General features: G+C 44.6%; 1 protein-coding gene across 1 annotated transcript in view; it reads left to right on the top strand.

Annotated features, from left to right (window-relative positions):
• LOC146190874 (cell adhesion molecule Dscam1-like) overlaps positions 1-25,727 on the top strand; it is a 142,919-nt gene that overhangs the window by 73,026 nt on the left and 44,166 nt on the right. The window contains exon 3 of the mRNA XM_084600245.1: positions 1,141-1,314. Within this exon, the coding sequence (XP_084456371.1) occupies positions 1,141-1,314 (174 nt within the window). The remainder of the gene's footprint in view (positions 1-1,140; positions 1,315-25,727) is intronic.

Genomic DNA, 25,727 nt, shown 5'->3' with positions numbered 1-25,727 from the left:
GTCTTATAGTTTGTATTAGAAGTGTGAAGTATCCACGCCCGCTTGCCGAAACGTTGGCTAGAATACTGAGGTCCCTAATCTGCTCTTGTTCATTTGGTTCTGTGTAGTGAGGCGAAGTATATTTTTGCTTTCTCTATGCCTTAGTTTACATTAGACGTTTACATTTGCTCTTCGTTTCACACGCGCTGAAATGATTGTTAATGACATAAACTGCAACATGGCGTTTATTTCTCATACGGCGCCTTGAGTGTGTTCACAGAGCATTTTTGCGGATGCCAGTGTCCTGTAGCCAAATCTCAAACATGCACTCTTTGCCTGTTTCTCGTCGTTGTCCACTAGTCCAACTAATTCCTACTAGTCCACTAGTTCTGCTAGACCATCTCCATCATAACAAAAAAAAAAAAAAAACTATACTCAAGCTTCAAGGATTTTCGCTAAATCAGGTAGCGGAGGTGTTTAAGCCTTCACAAAATGAGGAGGGACTTTAGCGACTTAAGTAGTAAGAGGAGAAAGCCTGAGTGCCGCATTCTGCTATGCAACTGGCGCAAATTAGTAACTAATTGTTTAGTCATCAATTATAATTAAAATACTAATAATTAGGTATTGAGTAGGTAGTTAATTGTCTGTTTAATTAATTCTATGAAAATGATTAGTTAATTACTGAATTACTTATTTGTCATCCATTAATTAGTGAAAATTGTTAGTCATCAATTAGTAATTGATCATTGATTGACATATGGTCATATAAGACACGCATTCGTGCATACTGTGGTGATTCTCTGTGATTGGTTGAGACCTCCAAGACCACATCCCGCCTCGGCCAATCAGAGCCGCCGCAAAAGCGGGACACATTTTTTCCACGACAGCATGCGCCAACACATGAGACAGCATGAGCATGAAGCTTTCGCCTTAAAATTCTGGTTGACAACTATAGGTTCTTCTAACTCTATTAGTAGAGTTACAGGAAACAAATACCATGGTAGCCTCGCAGCAGTTAAAAGGAAAGAAAAGAAAACGAAAGCAAGTTGAGTTTTCTTACAGCCTCTAAACAGAATCTCGCAACTTCTAACAAAATTTGGGCTCCTTTATGCTCCGCCGCAATATTTCTCCTCCATCACCCGTTCTCTTTCTCTCGTGCAGTGGTGGCACAAGACTGGGAGCTTCGCATGTGGTCCACAGCGGGGTCGGTGCCGCGGGGCGGAGCACTGCTGGTGCGCTGCCCCTTGCCAACCCACGTGAGCCACCACGTGGTGGTCACTGCCTGGGAGGAAGAGCACCATGGCCCAGTACTCATCACACCCCGGTCGTCGACGGGTGAGTTTTTGTCACGCGAATCCGACCTCTCAGCCCACCTCTACGAATCCTTCAAGCGCTGCGTCAATACGCATTCTAGGACTCGGCAGTGCCTCTGTCAGCCTCTCAGAGCCCAGGAGAGACCAAACAATTTGGTAGGCGAGCGGCTAACGATATTTCATAAATACAGCGCGATTGATTAGACACAGTAGGAGAAGAAAGAAACAGCTATAGTTCTTAGCGAGGAGTTTAATAGGCACATCAGAGAAACGCCGACAAAGTCGATGTTGACGGCATGATCATCGCGTATTTTGTGTTCCATCCAATAATGAAGCGGCTGAAACAACGACTTGCAGTGCTAGACTTGCCTTCGTCGAAAATAGATTTCTACTTTGGGTCCCCTTGCCGTCATGCTGTTCTGCATAAGAGGACGGACAGCAAAGATAACGGCTGCATAATGGTTCTTGTTAGACGAAGACCGATCATATTGTACCTGTATGTTGTCTTACTTCTTTTCAGTCCAGCCATGCTTACTAGAATACATTGTCGTCTTGTCAACAGTTATTACAGAAATAATTTGGTCTGCGATTAACTAGATTCAGCTTTATTGCGATTGATCCGTCCTTGTGATACGCCTACGTGCATATTTTGGAGTAGTCACTAAGTTTAATGGTTGGAAGCCATGATGGCTTCGTAAAAGACCCAGGCAGTCGTGCTAGTATTCAGCAAAACATTGCCTGTTGACGGAACACATCCTTAAATTCCCCTTCTCGGAGCGAACAACATAAAAAGAACAAGAAACAATAAAGTAATCGCAAAAGGTATATCTTATCTTGCACGATATTATCCTCGTCCATTATGTTTTCGAACATGAAGACTCTTTAATTTCCCCATTTCGCCATCACGTTAAAACAAGCCAATCGAGCTTTCAGTATGATAATTTGCATGTTTTCGCTTTCAGCGCAGGATTATGTGAAAGTTGCGAAGAGTGGAGGTAAATAAAGACTAAGGCCCACAAGTGCCCGGGAAAATATTGCATTTGAAAATTTGTCAAAAACATTTTTTGCTAGTGTCGCTCGACACGGTAAGAAGCTGCGGCTGGACGTAAAACACCTTCAGACGACTTGAAGTGAGCAAAATTTGTCACCTATTAAGAACAGTCGCACGCGATTTTAAAAAGCGGTTAGCCCGTTTAAAGTAAGCGGAATGCGAGCAAAATCTTGGAAAATTTATATAAGAATAGCTTCCACATTCTCTTATTTTCCTGTCATGTCCACAAAGCTAATCAGTTCCTGTGAAAGGCACTTCCGTTGCCACGCGCTTTTAACAAGACTTCGAATTCAAATTGGCATTTATTTATTTATTTAGTTGTTTGTTTGTTTGTTTATCGATTTATTTGATTACCTATTTATTCATTTATTTTTGTTTGTTTGTTTGTTTGTTTGTTTGTTTGTTTGTTTGTTTGTTTGTTTGTTTGTTTGTTTGTTTGTTTGTTTGTTTGTTTGTTTGTTTGTTTGTTTGTTTGTTTGTTTGTTTGTTTGTTTGTTTGTTTGTTTGTTTGTTTGTTTGTTTGTTTGTTTGTTTGTTTGTTTGTTTGTTTGTTTGTTTGTCAATGTTAAAAGCGCACAGTAAGTCTATGTCCTAATCCCAGCCACTGGCTCAGTCAGCAAACTACATGGTGCGCAATTAGAAACTGCATGGAAACATACAAGCCGGCATAAGAATTCCAGGAGAGTAAATAATTAAAAGCATACTTCGAGGCATTTATGGAATATGAAAGATAGAATAGGTCAGCTTTGTTCGCTTCTTTTTACAATAGTAAGGTAAGTTTTGCTTAGTGCCGCAAACATAACCCTTATCGGTCCGTTCCTATGGTAATGAGGGTACTTCCGAAGTTTTACAACAATTCGTCTATAACAGTTAACGAACACGGCTACGCTGCGCGGAGATCCATGAGCGTGGGCAGAGATAAGTGTTCAGAAACACCGGGTCGAAATGCTTCGGCTGACTGCGGAGATCGGTAGTCGAAACGCTGAAAAGCTCGTCGTCTGTCAGCACCGTTCATCATTGGCCTTAATTTCGGACTCTCACGGCTTAACAGCCACCTCGTTCGATAATGTGAACTGGCCTACGTTTGTACAGCCGGCCAGCTAAAAGAGCTGATGTGTAAAAGGATTTCGTGCCTAACCTCAGTCTTACTGATTTCGCTTTCCCTCATTTGAACGATAAAGAGCAATTACTCTGAGCCTAATAAAAAATTACACCAGCTCTGGACGTAGCCTAATTGCGACTTTACCCAGCTCCCTCATTGCTTCGTGCTTTATGGTTATCACTTCTGTATCAGCTGTATGTAGGGTGAACGGGGGGCAAGGGTTGAGTGGCTGCCACAGTTGAAAACTTTGTCAGGCTACTCACTGGGGTAATGTAACGAGTTCTCAACAAAGGCTTCTCTACCGAAAATAGCACTGCGTTCGAGCTCTTCTTTCTTCCTTTCTTTTTTCACTACCTGGATGCGCGGACTCTATTATCGGGCGCCTCTGAGCATGTTGTAAATATGCCAAGTCAAAAACGCACGTTACTACCTGAACTCTCTCTCTCTCTCTCTCTCCCTCTCGTTCTCTCTCTCCAGCTCTAGACCCAGCTCTAGACCCACCTCTAGACCCACTTCTAGGCCGGCGGCGCATTTCTTATCAGCGAATGTCGTTAAGTGTTCTTGCTCGTGGACTCGTCTTGTCGATTAATCGAATTCTAGCGGCTTCTTCTCTGTCCTTCTTTCCTTTCTACCTAAGGCAATATAACCTACTTTAACGCAACGTGCTTCTTCTTGTTTGATCAGTGTACCGAAATATGCACAATCCTTAGCGAAGCTTTCCACTTTGTGCGTTTAAATTGAGCACCTACACTGTACCAAAAAAAAAAAAATCAAAACCAGGGAAGTACTGAGTTCCCTTCTCTTGGCAGTCGCCATGCGCCCTGTTTCTTCAACCGTTACTAACTAGGCGACAAGTTTTCCATTATCTGATGTCCTTCGTTCGTTTGCTTCTTGTATAAATTACCATGCACTCGAAATGTGGCGCAGCTGACCTGGTCCAGTTACAAGACAGCTTACGCGTAACGTATACCGACTACCTTAACCGATTTCAACCGCCGATGCGTACGTACCGATGATACAAAATATCTGCCCATATTCAAAGGTACCGTCCTGTGCACTCTTAAATGATGAACAAAAAGTAATAACTTGCTCCAGTTCAACTGAGCCAATATTTTTCTTTCCCTTAAGTGCTTTGTGTGAGGCATAACACAATTCAGATAAGGTTTGTGTAAAAACACACAAGCATTTACTTCGGTGAAAACTCTGGTTTAATTCGTTTCAAGATTTCTAGAGATTGAACTCGAGCGTGTAAATAATCCTTGCCCCCCGCATAATCCAAGTTTTAATAGGGACTGCATACATTAAGCGAGACCACGAAAGATTACCGAACGAGTGATCAGAGAGCGGAGAATGTTTCAGGCGGCTCATGAATACCCGGATGTGGATGTGCGCAAACGAACGTTAAATCTTGAAGCCTAGTGTCACTGCTTGTTCTTGCACGGCACATGTTGAGAAGTTAGTGAATTGTAACCAACCGATCGTTAGAAACCGTCGAATGAGACACGTGATGTAATCAGACAGGCCATTGCAACTTACATACACCTCGTGCGTAAAAAAGAAAAAAGAAACAAAATGGTGCATGCGGAATGCAACGCAAAATTTCCCGCTAAATTTTATGACTCTGTGTATTGTCCGTACTCAAAAAAAAAGAAAATTTGGACATTTTTAGCAATTGCTAATCTTAAAAAAAAGGTTAATATATGCATACTCTGCAAGTACACAAGGCTGCAATGAGTAGAATTGCCAGACCTATCTAAAAAAAATGTTCTTCCCTTTATTTTGTTTTCTAACGGCAAAAGATACTTTTGTCGTCTTCAATTTTGTGCAACCTTTTTCTCGGTGACTCAGACCGCTACATTTCTCTCATCAGTCTGCCGCATTCGGCCCACTTCGATTTCTATGAAGCCCTCCTGTGCATAACTGCAACATCTCCTGCTCGAATAAATCTCGTTTCGCCACAATTGACGTGAACGCCAAAGTAATAGTAATCGTTTCCAGATCACTCCGTGAAAAGGCCCGTTCTCCATGATCTGCTTCAAATGACGAAGGCTATGCGAAGCCCAGCCTCCTCAGAGCTTTCGAAGAAAAAGTTCAAGAGCATCGTGGCATCTTCTAAAGATGCTGGCGCCTACTCCATCAGACGACACGCGTCTGGGTAGTTGCTCCACACTTTCCGGACTTTCCTAAGAGATCTGTGCCGCTCATTTATACTTTACCGGTGCCGACTTGGGCCCCCCATAGCTTGTACTGTATGACGGAAAAAGCGGACGCGTGCATGAGTCGAGAGCAGGGAAGACAGCTTAGCCTGTCCAGAAGAAGGTAATGCTAATGTTCCAACTGAAACTCAAATCACTCGTTTTGAATCGCAAAATAGTCGCAAATGATGTCTCCGAATCGCAAATCGATGCAAGCGGCGGCCTTTCAAGAGGTTTCCCCATTGAAATCTGGGCCGAATAAAGAGGCTGTCTTAGAAAAGGAAGTTCAATACATAGGCCAAAAAACATACACTTGAACAACACTCGTGCCTCGGTACAGTACCGGGCGATTTCAGGTTTGCATACGGGAAAGCCGGTTCAAACAGTTCTGCCATTCTGGCAGATGCATGGCATTGTGAAAGGAGCGGCTTTTTACTACATAACCTGAAGTTCACAGTTAATTTTTTCTTTCCTAGCAGACCCTAGCGAGGAGGAAAAAAAGCTCGGCTATATGAATGCCGGACTCAATACTTAGGATGCGACGCAGATGTACGAAGAGTGCAGTAGGGAGGTACGAGCACTTTCTGCACGAGAGGAACTGCATTTGGCTCATGCCATAAGTGATTAGAGATTACTAGAACAAGGCTTTGTTGCTGAGTCAATCCTCTTCGTCTAACGATGCAGTCGTTATGTATACAACTGCAGAGGAAAAACGATACTCCATGATCCATCCCGCGCTATGTGAGAGCAATGCTTCAAGTAGAAATACGTGTTCACTTCAGAGACCTTTCCTCATGTGGTTGTGGTTTTTTCGGAACAGTCGTCATTTAATACCAGCTCCGTATTCACGCCCTGTGCGCAAGGCCTCACTCGTTGTGGGTCCTAGATTATGCCATTCCTGCCTTTTTCTTTTCCTTCAGTGAGTTAGTGACAAAATCCAGTGACTGAAAGCATTCGCACATGCATGGCACGGCTAATGATCGAGCGTCGGTCACAGCCGTGGTTTCTCAAAGCGATAACCCACATGTTCTTTCTAATCCCACTTATTTATTTATTTATTTATTTATTTATTTATTTATTTATTTATTTATTTATTTATTTATTTATTTATTTATTTATTTATTTATTTATTTATTTGTTTGTTTGTTTGTTTGTTTGTTTGTTTGTTTGTTTGTTTGTTTGTTTGTTTGTTTGTTTGTTTGTTTGTTTGTTTGTTTGTTTGTTTGTTTGTTTGTTTGTTTGTTTGTTTGTTTGTTTGTTTGTTTGTTTGTTTGTTTGTTTGTTTGTTTATTTATTTATTTATTTATTTATTTATTTATTTATTTATTTATTTATTTATTTATTTATTTATTTATTTATTTATTTATTTATTTATTGGTACATTAAAGACCCACTAGAGCGTTGCATGAGGGTTAGGCTAACAGATCCCCTTATTAGTTCGGGGATGAATGACTTGAGAGATTAATGGTAAAGATGGGCAAAAGCTTCAGCTGGCAGGTCGTTCCTGTATCTTGCAGTCTGGAAAAAATGATTTGAGATGCCCAGAAGTGCGTGCCAGAAGTGTATTAATGGCGTTCGGGTGACTGGAACGAAGTGAAACGTGGTGAGCATGGGTAATAATGAAATGACTCAAAGGGAATTGATAAAGACCATGTAAAAGTGAAAGTCTGGCTATTTTAAGACGAGATTCAAGGCTGAGAAGGTTAGCTTTTGCTTTCAATGATAGGAGTATCGTATGATAGGAGTATTCAGAATATACGAAGCAAATGATGCGGTTTTGAACGGACTCGAAATGTTATTTTGTCGGGGGTCCAAGACAGAGCATAAGCATTCTAAGGTCAGGGTGGCAAAGAGTTAAATATGCGGAAAGTTTTACTGCAGCCGGTGCCAGACGCAAGTTACGTTTCAAAAACCCAAAGAACATGGTTAGTTTCGTTGGTTACGTTCGTAATGTGGATGTTCCAAAAAAGATCCCATATTAGGCTGATTCCTAAATATTTATATGTGGATGCCTGAGATAGCGATGCGCCGCAAATAGTTTAGTAGGGTAAGACTGACGGCGATGGAATCAGACTACAGTTGTTTTGTTATCCCTTCAACAAGCTTTCCCGGCAGTGTAAAGCTACACGCGAATAAGAGTAATCGAAACTGATATATTTACTGTATGCGGGATACGTGCACAATCGCACTGGCCGCAGATGCTATAAGCCTTTAAAACCGGGCCATTATAGTACTAATAAACACGCTCCATACACGAACAGAGCTGCACGTTCATTTTCCAGCAGCCACTCGCTTCTCTATCGGCTAAAACAAATCAAGTGGCTCCAAAGTGTTCACGCACTGGAAAATATTAAGTGGACGCCTACGCGGCATTGAGCGGCTGTGCTCAAAAACTGCCCTTTGTTCATCCAGTCAAAGTTTTCTTTGTTCGAAAATAACTGCATTTTTTTTTTTTTGCCGAAATTCAGTCAGAGCAAACCTAAACTTCTTCCTGAGTCATGCCGTTTTAAAAATACATTTCCTTTTATTGCCCGGAAGCAGCTTGTGGCGCGTGATAGCGTTTCCATCAGTTGCCACTGCTGCAGGGATCAGATAAGTATTCACCTAGTTCACGTAGAGCTTGTGGACCCGTTGACTGTTAAAAAGGTTTTTGATCTGTGTGGTAATATTTTTATTCTCTGTAAAGCGAGGCACACAACAAAATTACGTTTATGCCGCTGACCCTGCAGCTTGGAAGGTGGCTTTTTTACATAACCTATATGCATTGGTAGGGAGCTTGCCTTCCGTAGGCACCATACGAAGACAATCTATGGGCCCCTGTAGTGCAGCGCAGCCAAAATACGATGAGAAGGGCTGAGGAGGTAGCGTTCGAATTACGCAGCGGCCTGTTCGATCCCGGAATGCACGAAAATAGGAGTATTCCTAGACATTTTCTTTTCTTGTTGTGCCACTACTTTCGTACTACGCATTTGAGTTGTGACCAGATGTTTCGCTCCCAACACCCTCGCGTATCCCCACATCACTTCCTGGTACTTCAGCGACGTCTGCAAAATCTCGCGAGGCAGCTGAAAACGCAGCACTCGGCTCGCTCGTAGGCAATTAATTCTCGGAAGGGCAATTTCGCCCTGCGTTGGAACGCAGAAAGTTATTACTGGCCAACCGTGCTTCCTGAGAGCGCAACGTTAGGCTGCCCCACTTGCGCAAAGAAGTAAGTAGAGCGACAGTGTTTGCGCATGTCACAAAGCGTTTTGTAGTTTAAGTCTTTTGGCAGCCTGTTGTTTTAGACGAGCTGCGAAGGGTGACGCCGCTTGCGCTCTACTGGTCGCGACAGATGGTGGGGTGGATAGCGGGGCGTTACAGACATGACGCGGGGCTGTTCTGTGTTTGCCTTCTATCCATCCTTCCAGTAGCTCGCTCAATACCTAAAATCGCCAGTAGCAGAGATATGAATGTCAAGCGCCTCTTGCCCTTTTTTGTTTTTTTAACTCGCTGCCATCCTTCGGTAAGCATGCGAAATTTAATAAGCGGAAAGATGGAGCGCAGAATCAGCTCGCAAAATTGATTAGCTTCTATTTTCCCTTTATCGCTGGAACGAGAAGATGTGAAGGAAAAGTTTGTTCCCATTTCTTTTTTAAAGAAGGATCAATATATAAAATAATTTATTTATTTACTCATTTATATTTTTCTCTCAATTCCTGTTTCTCAACGACATTTCGAAAAGGTACACATTTCCATTGTCAGTTTAATTCGCTCCACTTTTTTTAATCTGTAAGCATTTTTTTTCCCTCTTCACAAATGTGCTTCAAAAGGAAGGAGTGTACACCCAATTTTCCATGAAACATTAGCTAAAAAATAAACTAACAATTCGTACAGTGCTCACAAATATCACGCGCGTTTAGTTATCTATTCTTTCTTTCTTTTTCTTACTCAATTCGCTCGACTCTACCTCGGGGTAACTTGCTTTCAGGGAAGGAAAACAAATTGGTTTCCCACTGCTTTCGTCATCGGTCCCCACTTTTTCCCCTTGGGTGAATCGTAATAGCGAATGAGGGGGAGACAGACTTTTCTAAACGGAACGAAATCGAAGAAAAATTCACAAACCCGAAGGAGCCACAGAAACGAAGTGGGCCGCCAAATTCCTGTAGCTGCACCGATCGGACAGGATGTGGAGTACACTGGAGTACATGCTCACGCCTTCATGACACGACGTTGACGAAGCCCACGAATGCGCTCTGAGAAAGACGACAGACAGCTATCGGCAGCGAGGAACGCGGCTGCGTCGAATGGATCTCGGCGCTCGACAAAAAGAAAAGCCAGGTTATAGAGCGTCGGCAGGGCCCGTGAGGCCAGAGAGAAGACGACGAAGAAAAAAAAAAGGAGAAGAAAAAAGAGAATTCTAAAGCATCGCATTTCTGCGTTTCTGAAAATTATGTATACGCACTACGCATGCGTACCCAGTGGTACGGACCTGGAAACGAACTACTACTGAATGCTTGCAACACACACACAAAAAAAAAAATCAGCATGAAAGAGCAGCTGCATTAAAAAGAGAGGGCGAACACCGATTCAGCGCTCCGCTATCCGTGGAAAGAAAGGGAAAAGGGAGAACGTAGGAGCTCGCATATCTCTGCGCACGCGGAATCGAACGCGAAGGAGCGCCTCTCTGGTGAGACGTGTTTTCCTTTCTCCTCGCCGCAAACAAACTAAAAGGGATCCCCATCAAGAGACGACTGCGTCCGCAGAATTTGTCGGCGAGGATTCGCTCCCGCTAGCCGTCTCGGGAGAATACTCGTCGCTGTATGCTCGAACAAGGCGAGAGGACGACGACGACATCGAAGTCGGCCGCCGCCGTTGGGAGACGACGCGTCGCGCAGCAGTGAAGTCGAAGCACCGTCAGGCACCTCAATCGAGGAGGTCCTGGCGAAGGCGCCTCAATTTCTATTTTCGTCGCCGACAGCGACGCACTGCGGCGACCGTAAATAGCGGAACTGAGGCGAGCCGAAAGATTCGTGGTGAAGCGATCGCGTTTTCAAGCTTCCCCGGCGTTTGGAGTCTGCTCGCACGACGCTGCGATGCAGAGGAGAGTGTGCAGCGCGAATCAATACTCGCGGGCCTTCTGAACACATTTCTTGTTTTACTTTTCGTGCTCCAAGCACAACCGCCCCAATTCTCCGCAGCGATAGCTGTGTTTTGGGTTATCTTTTTGCCAGTTGCACCGCGTATAAAATACTCACACAGTTCCTCAACCCTAGCGCCAACTAAAAACGAACGGCAAACCAACCTGGCGAAATTGTGGTCCTCCCGGTTCCATTTGCAATGAATCTCGTGTGAGTTCGGAGTCCGAGTGTAAAACTTTTTTACCCATTTTATTTATCGGCCTTTCTTTACTATACCTTCCTTTAGAACTTCTCTATTTTCATCTTATAAAAGTCGTTCCTGCACTGCGCCCTTCACCGCGTCACTACGTTGTGCCAAATTCTCCAGTGGTCGGCGATGCGCTACGTTCGTGCTTTCTTCGTGTCTAGTGCCTTTCCCCTGAGGCCAAGCCGCCTGGTTTGAAGGACACGGCCTCGCTCTCGAAACATTACGAAGGCCACGCTCACCTGCATTTTACAGCCGCCAAGTAATACCTGCACAACTCACACTCGAGTTGTCTACCGGGTGCTTCAGTGTTGAGAAATCACATCTGTGCGTAGTGATGTTTCTTCACTAGCATTTTTTTCTTCTGTCCACCTGTATGCTCGTTTGTGCATGCATATGGATCTTAGAAAGCAGACACAATACGATTTCACACTGACTCACAATAGTGCCGCGTCTGCTTAGCTGTCACCTTCTTTCCATTACGGAGGGCCTATGCGTACTGGATTTTGTCTCGTAATAATTATATATACGAAGCCCCTTCTTGAATGACGAAAGAGAGACTAAAGCGTCATGACAATCAAGTTACAAGAACGCACATCCACAGTTTACAGACCATACCTTACAACTTATTTAATTGAAAGAGACATTGATGGCAAACTGAAGTCAGTCTGCATGAATATAATGCCGAGTTTGATTGACAAATACATCATAGTTTGAGCAGAGTCCTTCAATACATTTAAATCCACTAAATGTATTAAAAACAAGTCGGCTTATACCGAGAAGAATGAGCTAAGCCTATATAAGAGACCACCTGTCACTTCGGTGATTGCGGACTCCTTAGTGTACGCAAACTTATTACCAACATTCCGAGTTCTAATCGGATAGCGGAAAACATATAATCGATTTTTACTGCTGGCTCCTCACTAATACTATATCTTTAACCACTGAATGAATGCCATATGAGGCCGAAAAAAAAAACGAACGGGATTTTCTTTGGAGCAGGAGTTTGATGGAGTTGTCAGCAGTGGCCTCTTAAAACCATTCTTTTTGAGAGGGCTGTAAAGAAGAGAGAAATAATGGAAAGAATGGGAGGAAGAAAGGGCTAGCTAGAAGGGCGTTCCCTTTGGCAAACCTGCACCGAGAAAGAGGAACAAGAAGATGGAAAAGAGAAGAAGAGAAGCAGTGAGGAGCAAGGTCCCAAGTGGTCAAGTAAGCGTGACGCCTTCGGGTACAGAGACAGTGCGCTAGAGGCCAATCCTTATATATCTTTATTTTCTTTATATTTAGGCAGCCGGTCACGCAGTACATCTCTACCGATTGTTGCTACGGAACGGGGACATCACAAGCTGCAGTATACAAGAGGCTGTCATTCCTGATAACGAGGAGGAATGGGGAAAAGATGCCTTGTTAAGATTCCAAACTAAATTATGCAGAAAATGAGCTCATTAGTAGTACCGTACCGCCAAAAACAATAAACTGAAATCAACAGCAGAAAAGTGGTTCTCATATTGGGAGGCAAAAGTTCCGACTTTGCAGTTCACATCAAACCGAGACTGGAGGCGATATCTCCACTCGCACCGACTGCAACGGCAGATGGATTTTCTCCAATGTAACCCGCTTGCGGCTTGTCGGGTCGATCGACCCAGACAGTTTCAAGAGAAGTTCAAAACAGAGAGTTTAATTTCTGAAAGCGGTCTCACAATTCCGGTTCGATCCTCAGAAAAAAAAAAAAGCCACCAAAAGGCCACGGTGGAAACCCGAACTCGATTACGAGCAGCGCCCCTTTTCCACGGCTACTTTACTCTTGTTTCAACTGTCGCATACAAAAAAAAAAATAACGGTAATATTTCTTCTTCGCTCCATTTTTCGGCGCTCTCGCTAATTTCGATTCCATTTTCCTACACGTCTCTCGTGATATCCATCAGAGCAGCAACAATACGAGTAGGGTACGCTCGCCGAAGCTCCGTGCATCGACAGATCGTCCGTTGGAAGTACGGACGAAATGAGACGAAGTTTCTCGTTAGCGTCTTTACCGCAGCATTCTAATGATCTGTTTCTGTACGCATTCTCGGTGCAGTATCATTTGCTCTTGATTCGTGAATTTCAATGCGACGAAGTAACACCCTTTGTTAGGAGGCACGCCGCGTAAGAAAAGTCCGCATTAATTTGGACCACTCGGGAACCTCCACTGTTTTCAGGAGTATTAACAAGAGATCGTTTTCGTTTGCATTAAATTAACCTAATATCGTCAATCATGTCCTACGGTATAGCAGTTTTTCTCCCCGCCCTTATACAGCTCTCGTCGACTGCGTTCACGTTAACCTCATTGAGTTTTTAGGGTACGTATACGGCTCAGAATCTATGATGGCAGTTTGGCCAGATCTATTTATAAATGCTGTGCCCTTGGCGAATGGCACATAGTGGCAGGAAGGATTCGCCACAAAAGGAGGCTATGAAAGCATGAGAGAGGAGTTTACCCTGCAGTGAGTGTAGTCATGCTGGTGATGATGATGATGATATTTTTGCCGACTCGCTTCGGCTGCGGTATGCTGGGCGTAGGCGTAATAGGAAAAAGTAAAACATAATAGTAAAAATGATAGTCCCCTGCCCCCATCTCTGATAAGTGTACACATACTCAAGACTGCTGCGATCTCGTGAGCACAGCAAGGCTATGCATAGCACAGTACACGTCGTCATGTTTTGTTTTGTTTTTTTCTCAAGCCCTCGTACGCAGCGTTTTCTTTGACTGCCCCGTAAAAGCTGAACTTCACAGTTTTGAACTTCACAAAGCAGCCAAGGTTGTGTAGCTCTAGGCGTCCACACAGCTCATCCAAGGTCGACGTGCTTGTCGACACGAACGTGAAGCACGAACGGCCTATGCTAGGGTGCAGGTACTTCACAATTCTGCAGAGGCATCAAGTGTAGCGTGACGCCGGACGAGTTTTCTTTCCAACGGGTCGACTTTCATCAGTATGCACGAGCGTGTGCTAATTGCTGTGGGGTCGGTCCAGATACGCCGACGACTGGCTCCGCGACGATTCGGGGCATGCCATTTGACTGAATAAGCGCCGCACGCGGCAGCCCAAATTATGCCCCGTGGCTAATGCGTGAAATAAAAAAGACACACACCTTACGCGATCCACGCGAGCTCGACACAGCGGCACGTGGTTTGCCATGCGGATCACCTCGCGTCGTTGTATGACGCATTAAAAAAGCGGGCTATAAATGCACCCCCTGCCTTCGTGTGTGTCGGCAAAAAATTAGGGGGTTGGCAGATGAAGGGTTCTCTCTGGTGAGCAGAAATGGGGTACCGGGGCTTAATTTCTCGAAAGCAAGATACAGCACGGGGTGCTACGTCCTACTTATGTTCCTGCTTTTGATGTTTCTTTCTGTGCTGAAGAATCATGCACGCGGATCTGTATCTTCATTTTCTCACCCATTGTCAGATGTGACTACAGTGAGGTACAGTGAGCTGAAAATATTTGCCAGTGTTAGCATTTGTTTGCTAGGTGCAAACATTCGCCCAGATGTTATGCCTGTTCACAAATTATTGGCTCCTCATTTCATGGCGAAGTCGTTGCATCAATTTATTTTGGGAATAAATTGCGGAGTGCTACATGAGCCTTGCTTCAGCTGAATATCCAGGGGTTCTGCAATGCGCTCCATTGATGATGCATTTTCATTCGCAACAAGGTCATTGCTTTCTTTAATGGCCCTCTCAAGCTACCGCGTAATCTGGACGATAACTCCAACAACACACAGAATCCACGGGCAGTAAAAGTAAAGCACAGGCATGCGTTTCTTATACTTCCTTTCTCGACAATGCATTCACGAAGGAGCTTTTTATCTTGTTCACAGAAACCATCCAATGAGAGCCTTACCCTTTCGACAACCGACTATAGGAAATAGCTGACAACTCACTTCATTCAATCAAAATAAGAGGAGTTGGAGACCGACCGCAAGAAAAAGCAGCAGTCAGTAATGGTTGCAACAGAGCCACGTTGCATGTATAGTCGCATTTCTGGCTAAATCTCACCACTGTTAGTCATTTACACAAGCATTTGCCAAAGCAAGAAAGGGAGGGAAGGAGGGAAATACAAATTAGTCTTTTACACCGATCTAATTACACTCTGTCAGGCCACTTTTATGGAAGTTAAAGCCGCTCTCCGAAGCACCCTCCGCGCTCCATCCCGAAGCATGAGTGCTCCCGCACTCCGAAAAGCCGCCATAGATGGGGCTCCCACGCACGAAACCTCTTTAGCCTTCTTCATGGCATGCTCATTTCGTATAGCACAAGAATGGCGAAAAGGAACCTTAAAGGCAATCAGATGGGCTGAGAACAGTCAGTAGCCGCTTACTTGCAATCGCACGCGCGCGGGCTGCTGCTGAGAGCCGGAGGCGGTCGTTGATCCCGCACACCGCTTGATCCGACATCGATTAATGACGGCAGCTACCAGGATCCGAACTGACCCGGAGATCCCGGGGTAAGGGCTGTCGACATCTACTGCATCAAGTTGGCGGCTCTGACTGCTGTAGGGGCCTCTAAAAGGCATGGGAACCATGATCGAAAGTTCGCTCTGGCGACCCAACTTATTTCGTGTCTCACATCTTTTTCGTACGGGAAACTCAGTTTATATATTGGTTTGCGACTTGAAAACTACGTCTCAGAGAAGTATCGTAAACACAGCGGGATAGCGAGAGAAAATGAGAAGGTGCTAGATTGCTTTACTGCGTCCTATTATCGAAGAGCTACTGTGGTTAAATTTTAAGAGATGTCTTTGCAGCAATGACACTACACTTTACTTAAGTCCTATACGAAATGTAAAAAGGATATGAAGTGACAGGCGATGACTCTTGATAAATGTTTGCCCCAGTAAAGTTGGGGCACCCCATTTTCTTTAACGCTATCTAAATTTCAAATCACTGCTCAGTGCCGGATCAGCGGGCGCAAGGTCAACGGCAGGTAATCTTCTAGGAAGAAAGGAAGAAAGGACGTCTTTTTTTTTTTTTTTTACTTAACGAAGTAAACAAAAATGGAAAAAAGAAGCGGCCTACTTTCATTTCGTCTCCCAGTTTTCAATCCACCTCGAGGAATGGATTTTAAGACTGGAGTTTGAAATTGGTTTCATTCCTTTTGCTAAGGCTTAGGGGGAAAAGTGCAAAAAAAAATAATACAAATGTTTATTTTTTAATTTCAATAGGAACTTTAAGGCAGAAAACAATGCTTATTGAAAGTTACATGCACTATTGCACTCTCCGACGTTCTTCGCTCCAAGGAAGTGCACCTCGCACCAAAGGTTGTACTTGAATTTGTATAAAAAGCTGTCGCGAAGACCGTGCTTGTGCAAGGAATATTCATTTCAATCGCATTTCTATATGAGGGTAATGCAAATATTACACCGTACGGGCGGAGTTATATGCTGACGATACAATAATTAACGCTTCTCACAATTACGTCACCATACTTCAGCACGAACTTTGCATACACCTAAACAACATTAATTTGTGCTGCAAAAATGACATGCTAAGAATAAAAAAAAAATAATTTCATGTTATTTTCTTTTCCTACCCGTACCATGTATATATCCGAAACTTACAAGTTTTTCAGCGTAACTTTGGATAAGCACGTGATGTTCCATCGCCACGCTCAATAAGTCGTGCACAAAGTTTTGTTTGGCATTCATGCCATAGTCAAAGTATGATCATATTTTTGAAAACACTTCCTGTGTTCATATTCATGTCTTTATATTCCTAGTCATCTTAATTAGTGCTTGCCATGCTACGGAAATACCTATTTCACATACATCTAACGACTTCGGCACCGCCATAATCAAGCCATGAGGCTCATGTCATTCAGCTCATTTTGATCGCACATTTTGCCACTCTGTCACAGACTGAACGCGCTAGCACAAGCAATTATTTAGCCTGAAGTTATCCATAGTTTCCATAGTTATGTACGAGCTAATTAATAATCCCGCTCATATTCATGGCACTATAAATAAGCTTGCAGATAATATCTCCTACTAGGTTTCAATAGCTTAACGATCTTCATTTGCTAAAGATGAGAGCTGATTATAGAAAGTTTACAATCATATGCATGCCGCTAAATCATACTGGAATTTATTTGCCTAATGAAAGTAGCGTTCACTGTCCGCTCATTTCATCAACGCACTAAAGCATATTCAATAGACTTGTTGTGTATTTATCATGCTTAAATAATAATAATAATAATAATAAATAATAATAATAATAATAATAATAATAATAATAATAATAATAATAATAATAATAATAATAATAATAATAATAATAATAATAATAATAATAATAATAATAATAATAATAATAATAATAATAATAATAATGCGTAATAACAATGCCGTTTTTTTCCTTATCATCAGGGTGCACAGGAATCTGTCAGTAACCGGATCTTAAATCGACGCAAGAAAAGTAAGAGGCGGCAGAAAAGCAATCTATGACGTCATCTATGCGAGGGAGGGGATACACGTCTTTCTTGGTGGTGGCGTTCAGACGTCGATGATCCACACAGAACCGCCACGTACCGTCCTTCTTGCGCAACAGGATTACAGGAGCCGCCCATGGACTGCAAGACCACTGAACGACACCCTCGTGGAACATTTCTGGGACTTGTTTGTTTCATTTCATGTTCATTTCATTATATTACCTTAAAACCCACGAGGAGTATTACATAAGGGGTGGGTACGTATATTTTGGTGAGCACGCTGCGATCCAATACCGGCGAAGGGGTCCTCATGCTGGCCTGGGAATCGGTCGGCGCAGCTGGTGAGTGGAAAGGTGGATGGCGGGGAACATACTCCTGCCGGTAGCCTAGCTCTGCAGTATAGGTGGTAGCACCGTAGCGAGGTGAGCGGCGACGATAGCAAACCCCTGAGATGTGGCGGATTACCCCACCGGTAGCAAACCAAGGACGGACGGACAGAAGTGCGCCTCGTGAAGACTTCACCGCTTCCACGACCCATATGGAAGGCATTAGGTGTAACGTCTTCCTCGAAGTTGACTGGCGGCAGTTCGTTATGGCGCACACGTGCTTCGTGCTGCGATCATAGGGATTGGCAATCTAGGCAGTGTCGGGACTGCTGGTGTACCTGGTACCCATCATTGTCCGCTGCGTTGAAAGAAAGGGGCTGAGGCTGAGGCAGCGGATACGTAGATGGCTGTTCAATAGGACGGCAGCTTGGATCTTGCCAGCATGTCAGCTCGTCGCGTACAATCTGGCGAATGGTATTGACAAAGTCACTGGTGGATGCACCGTACGGACAGTAGCCAAGAGACCAAACTTGAGAGTAATTCTACGCATCTTAAGGTTTTCAAATGTGCGGCAATGTTCGATCACGTTCAATACCGATGGCAGGTCCTTTTTATTGATCAGGTAGGTGTAGGTGTCCTCGGCGCAGCCTTCAAGTGACCGACCTTGTCCTCGTCGGACATGCGAGGTAAAGCGACTTTGCAAAGCTTCAGGACCGCCTCTATGCACTGGGTGCAGGTCTCTCAAGGAAGCTGAACTCGGTGAGCCAGTGTCTGTTCTGCACACTTCTTTGCAGCGGAGTCTCCAAAGCACTTGCTGAGCTCTATTACAAAACGGAAGGAGTCTTCGTGGTTCTCGTACCACGTAAGAGGCGTGTCTGCGAGCGCGAACACCACGTTGTCAAGTTGGGCGGTCGCGTCCTACTTGTTATATTGGCTGACACGGTATAGTACCTCATCCATTCATCCACGTCTTGAACGGCAGCGCCCGCGAAGGATCGGGGCTCGTGCTAATGCGGCCATAATGTACTCGATGCTGACCTCGGCGCGGCGTCTCCGTCCACGGAAGTCTCAGAAATTTAAGGTGGCAAACCGGCAAGGCGTCGACTGCGGTGAGATCTGAGTAGTAGAGCCGTTGCTGACGAGGATGGTCGTACCCAGCAAGCCTTCACCAAGGTGTTACTCTGAAAGCCTTCGTGGAAAACGGGACGTTGGAAACACCGTGTCGTTGTTTTTGTTCTTGTTCTCCTCTAATTTGATGTCACATACCGGACAGGGGGATCAGCCAAGAATTGGGGTGCAGAGATATTTGTTTTTGAGATGTATAATTGTATCGCAAAAAAAAAAAAAAGATGAAATGATCGCTAGGGAGTCGAGAAGGAAAGTAAAATATGAAAAATGAAAATAAAAGGGAGGGAGAGAGAGAAAACACTTTATTTGAACCAGTCAGAGAGCATGGATAGAATTTATAGCACGCGCAGTAGGAGAACACTGAGAATTGTATTTACAGATTTAAAAAATCAAAGCATATTAGCAAGGCAGACGTTTTGATTCTATTAAAAAAGTTTTGAATGGCGTTAAACACAGACCAAGACAAAAGCATGATGGCACCGAACGATAATAAGATGTGGCTGGTAAAATTAAGTCCCAGCTGTTGCACCGGCTTCTCCAAATACCGTTTTTTCATCATGGTAAAACAGCGGCAAAACAGTAAGAAATGTTCTATTGTTTCCGGGTCCCCACAGAATGCGCAGACGGGAGTAAGCGCCAAACCAGACCCGTGTCAGCAGTCAGTCGTCTCTGGCTCAGCACGCACACCACTTCCTCTTCCTTCTTCCCTAGCGCATCTTCATCTTCCTTACCGCCCGTTACAATATATAATTGTTGTGGTATTTGTCTGTATTTTGTACTTAAGGTGAAACTGTACTTGTTTTTCATTGGAAAATGTTTGCTGCTGCTTCCTGTTTTGTAGACTGTACATTTACATTAGCTATACGAAACAGTGTTTTCTGTTCGCGTTTCGAGCCCAATTGCTTTGCTCTATGAAGTCCCCGGCAATCGTGCATAATCAGACCTCCTCCGGCGCTTATTTTATCGTATTCCCCTTTATTTTATGCCTCAATGGCCAGGATTGGATTTATGAAATAATATACGCCTGAAAACGCGAGGTACGGGCACCCTCTCTTAGAGTTCATGGAGAGAGAGAGGGAAAACTTTTAATGAGCATAATAATCAGTAAGAATTTGCAGGAGCTGGGTGGTCGGTGCCCCTAGTCCAGTGCTCCGCTGGCAGCAGCTGACTTCCGGACTAGCTGGATAATCCAGGCTTGCTGGTCCAGGTTGTCGCTGGTCAGGGCCGCCTCCCACTGCTCGTGTGTCGGGCATGGCACTAGTAGCGTTGGGTCAGGTTTTTCCTGGCATTCCCAAGAGATGTGATAGAGTGTGGGGCTTGCACCGCACCAAGGACAGTAACTCGTGTATTTTGTTGGGCTTATCTTATTCAAAATGTGAAGATTAGGGAATGTGTTTGTTTGTATTTTTCTCCAGTCTATAGCGTCCGAGGAAGGAAGTTGTTTGTGTGGTGGTGAGAGAATTTCAGTTATAGCTGGCAACTTGGAAGTGCAGCTTGAAGAAGGGCTGTTATCCCTTTATTATGCAGCGGAAACATGCAGACTTCGCTACATCGCTTGTTTCCAGTGAAACGAAATGAAAAAAGTAATCATAAAGATACTGCGCGCTTTACAAGTGAATAAATATATGTGGAAAAAATTAGAGATGCAGTACTTTTTTACTCAATGCCCACCACATGTGGAGGCACACCTAAAATATTCTTGAACATGCATACAAAGCCACTACAATACATTTTTAAAGAGCAAAAGAGCGAAGTGCTGACATTGCTATCTTTCCCAGAAGAAGAAAGAGCGAAGTGCTCTCCTTCCCAGAAGCAGGCGTCTCCTAATTTCATGGCTGCAGTCTCCTTCCGAAGTAATCTTGGAGCGAAAGAAGAGAAAATCTGTCACAGCTTCCACTTCTTGTCCCTTGATGGTCCATGACTTGATAGGGCATGACGCCATGATCTTTGTCTCTTTAATGTTCAGTTTAAGCCCAAACTTCTCACTCTCTTCTTGTACGCGCATCAGAAGCCTCTTGAGTTCCACTTCATTTTCTGTCATTAAAGTGGTATCATCCGCATATCTAAGGTTGTTGATACGTTTTCCAGCAATCTTCACTCCAGCTGAAGACTCGTGCAGATCGGCCTTCCTCATGATGCACTCAGCATATAGATTAAATAGGCAGAGCGACAGTATGCAGCCTTGTCTCTTTGGGACGTTAAACCCCACAAACCAACCAACCAACCTTTCTCAATCGGAAACCAATCAGTAGGACCACGCCCAGTTCTGAGAGATGTAGTATTGGACAAATAAACTTAGTATCTATGTAGAGGCTCGTGCGTGTGCACGCATTGGCTTAGAGCCCTAAAGCGCGAGATGGAGTGACCGCTTTGTGAAACGTCAATTCTGATCAATTTTTTCTTTCATTTCGACAAATATAAAACTGAAAACTGGAAAGGCAAGTCAATATTCCGTTTGAAACGACTCAAATAAAGCGACTGGAACTGTAGATGCTTCAAAAACTGCGTTTTAGTCACTCAACAAGGCTGCAGATATTTGTTATTCGTTTTCATTGGCGACTTTCATGACCTATAGAGGGCGCTTGGTTCTATCCAATGGGGGATTCAATTTTTGTACGTCGGACGCGGAAGATCACGTGACAACTAGGGCGGCCTTTAACCTACGTCACGGCTACGTATTCCCGTGCTGGTCCGCCTTGCCCTGTCAGAACACTTCTTTTCGATTTTTTTCCTGCCTCTGCTGACTGGGGCTCCATTGTTGTGGCTCTTCTGCATACGCTTGTGGTTTTCCTTCACTCTTTCCCTTCATTTCCTAGATGCCGCAGATGGAGCGTATGGCCATCCTCGAGAGGCGATGAATTTAGGCGGACGGTGATACGGGGGTATTGTAATTCCCCTTCCTTCCCCTAAAATCCTCTGCTAGGCACCGCTTCATTTCACAAACTCAGCTTGACGACCTGCCATTGTAAATGAAAAGCAGAAAAACAAAAAGCAAGCAAGCGCGTTAGGCATGGCACCTCCGCGAGGTCAAAGCGGACTAGCAAAAACAAAATGGCGATGAGTTAAAATATTTGTGCACGTTCCGTTACGCGTATTATACCGAAGAGACTGTAGAGGAAGGACAGGCCATGCGGTAGATGTCACGGAAAGAACGTAAAAATTAAAATAACTAAACATTATCAGCGAATTCGATAGAGCAAGTCAATGTTCCCCAGCGAATTTTCAGCAAAACTGAGCAAATAAACTTTAATGAGAAATATGATATGCATGAAAGCCTGCGAGAAAATATGAATAGAATTTAAGAAGCGTAACGCTAACTCAATCACTACTCCCGTCTTTTGTTTTTTCTTTTTTTTTTACCACTTCCCATCTAGAGCAAGCTGAATAAACGTTTGCCTATAGTAAAGGCACCTGCATCCTGCTCACCCACATCTTTGTGCCGTTTTACCGTGCGTAGTAAGAACTAGGTTGAGTTACTTAACCTGTACATTAAGCCACACGAGCAAAGATGAGCGGGAGCAAGAGAGCGCAGCGCGTTCATTTTATGCATACATATCAGTGAAATAAAGATGTGCTATCAACCGCAACTGGGAGCGAGCTTTTCAGCGTGCATACAGCACCTCCGAAACCTCTTCCACGATAGCCACACACACACACACACACACACACACACACACACGCACAGAAACACATACAAAAAAAAAGAAGTATTATACCTGAGCAATGAGTGCGCAGCCGTCGCGTACGCTTCCTCCTGCCCGCCAGGCTCCCACTCCCCCACCCGATCTCGATCGTCAGAGAGGCGGGGAAAAAAGTTCGAAAAAAAAAAACGTGCAGAGACTAGAAGGTGTTGACAGAAAGGGCGAGGATGCGACACTCTCCCATTCACTCCACACGATCTTTAGAGAGGCCGGCAAAAAAAAAGTAAAAAACAAAAATCCTGCTGAGACGACAAGGAGGACCAGGATGGCAATACTTCGTGGAGAAATAAATGAGATCCATGCAATACGCAGCAATGACGTAAGTTCTACGTCACCCTTGTTGTCACATGATCCTCCGCATCCGACGTGCAAAAATTGAGTCCCGTCCAACATGCCGACATTACTAATGACTGCTTGAAGTCAGTCTATGTAGAACGTATTTGCTTGAAAATGTCGCTATAACTCTCTTTGTTCGTTGTTGATGGCAGTCTTTCGTGCGCTGTGAAATCTCTAGTATCTCGAATTAACGAGAGACAGGGAAGAAACCGCTGGCTGGCACTTGAGGACGTCCAACGCGAAATATATTTTCAGCTATGTGTATAGAGAAACCGAGAGAAATCTGATTACATTCATCAGTGCTCAGTTATGGAGAGTAATTAATGCACTCAGCTTCCTGGCGAGCAGTTGACGTAACGGGTGTAATAAAAATGCGGTCGCTTTGAGACAATAGATGTAACCCATGTTATAAAGGTGCGGTCGCTATGAGACAATTCTTTAAATTCAATTCTATCCCATTCTCACCATCTATCCGTCTGAGAGACTAATTCTAGTTGCAGTGAGTTACAGTGCACTGTCGACACGCGATATTTCCCAGCTCGCTGTGTATGGCTAGCATCAGTGAACTTACAAAGGCACTTTTAAGTTCTTCTCTCTCTCTAGCTTAAAAGCAGCTATATAACAGCATTCGTATAACCTACTTTTTTTTAATACAACTATGACGTCATATGAATGTTCCGGCGAATCACTCTCTCGCCTGAGCGAACAACTTGATTAAGGTGCAGCTAGTGTAGCGTGATTCCACGCACCGCTAGCCTTGTTGCGCCGCCGATGCATGGCGCCCAGTTTGTGAAATCCGGCCACGGACGCACATTCCGTAAACGCTTACCGATACTGGTTAGGTGAGGTATAGAGATGTGCCTGCCTCTGGCTTTGTGGAAGGTCATAAGACCTTTGGAAAAATTCAGTTCGATTATTATATATATTCTATGTGATTACTTATGCCAACAAAACTAGTTAAGCTAAGTATATGGCTTACCGTGATTTAAATTCAGTGAGAGCGAGCGCCCAACCATGCAGCCGCCGGTAAGGCGCCAAATAGAGGCTGTGATGTGCAGTCGCCTATCCCTACCGGCGCTTACATGCTAAGATGTGATCATGAGGCGCTCCGATAGGCCAGATACGTTGCGGCGCTAGGCTAAGGCCGCTGGCACTAACTGTGCGCTCAGCTAAAACTAGGCGCATGCCTGATTAATCCAATTAATTATCACGGTATGCTGAATTCCTGAAACCAAGCACATAGCAGACACTTCCGTGTCTGGTTTGAAAGTCGCTAAACTCAAACATAATAATATTCGCTTTGAAAACGTAACTACTGTCATTGAAACCGCATAAACTGCTAGGCTTTGCAGCGCTAGCTAAAGCTGTCCCGAATTCCTGAATGCGTAATTCCACCTCATGCCACCCACACCATGGCTCTTCACCGCGCCATCACCAAAGCAGAATTATTCGACAAGTGACCCGGAGTGAAGAGGATCGCCTTAAATGTAAAACAACAGAGAGATAGAGAGGCATAATTTATACCGCCTCTGTGTCGCTCATGGATGTTTTGCTAGGTTGGCTCCCGGCGACATTCCTGTCTCGCCCCGATCATCATGCACGCTGGGCTGGTCGTGCGCTGATAGCTGCATCATTCTAGTCACAGGTTGCGCGGCAGTTCTGAGAAATCAGAGGAGCTATATTCATGGTTTACCCCAGTAAGAATAAGTGCCGGACCGGCAAAGAAAGTGACCAGCATTGTCCGGCAAAGAAAGTAGACAAAAGAAACTAGATCCCTCACAGCAACCGTACCGAACGCACGGCAAGGGAAAAGCCGGACGAAGCTAGCCTAAGGGGCATACAGGGTTCCGGTAAAAACGACCCCGGAAAAACAAAACGGCTGAAGAAATTTAAATGACTCCGGAATAAACGTCCGCGGAAAAAGAAATGTCCCTATTTGCGAAGTAGGAGAAAATGTTACCAAGCGGGGACTGTAGCGTTTGCACTATAGGGCGTAGACAGCGTTTCCCCGTTGTTGTGCCTGGCCAAAGCCGCCCAGAAATTCAGCCGGACGCCAAACTTCTTCGGCGAACGCCTCCTTCACAAACTCTGGATACTTCTTTGCAAAGCACCAATGCACTGGAGGCGAGCCGTACCAAAGGGAGAGAAGCGAGTGTTTCAACATGAGCTGAACGTCCAGACAGCACGGCGCGCCGTGGCCCTGACGGTGAACCCCTTCTCGCCCCGCGGCATATTTGAAGCGAGAGCGCAGCAAGCTCTCCCATTGGCCCTGCGAAAGTGCTGTCGTCGGATTGGACCATTTTGAGCGTCAACGGTTCTCGGCGACGGAGTCTCAAGTGCTTCCGTTCGAGACTCCGAGTGTGAGTTCGTCACGAGCGTCCATCGGGAGCAGTTCGCCCCCTGACAGTGCGGACGTGGCGGAATCTCCCCGGCCGTCGCTGCGCGAAAACAGTGGCGTAAGGCTATGTTAGTTTTCGGCCTCAGAGCCGAACTCGTTATTTAAATGCCTGTAAATAGTGTATAAAGCCTTTTCTTCATCTCACCAACGCCGACTCGGATTCATCGCTACCGCCCAGGGAGCTGACAGCCCTTGTTCACGAAACGGGTGACGAGCGCTGCGTTACCAACTCCTTGGCACAACCCTGTTGACGGTGGGCTACTGTGTGTTAACCCCACCGGCACAACACCGTGGCAAGTTGCAATAATGAATTCTGTAAGTTACAGCGTTTCTACCTGTCGCCTTGGAAGTCGCCGAATATCGCACTGATGCGG

The sequence above is a fragment of the Amblyomma maculatum genome, chromosome 4 (genome assembly GCF_055883805.1).
Source record: "Amblyomma maculatum isolate TAMU_Amacu chromosome 4, ASM5588380v1, whole genome shotgun sequence".
NCBI lineage: Eukaryota > Metazoa > Arthropoda > Arachnida > Ixodida > Ixodidae > Amblyomma > Amblyomma maculatum.
This window is presented reverse-complemented; position numbering and strand designations above follow the sequence as displayed.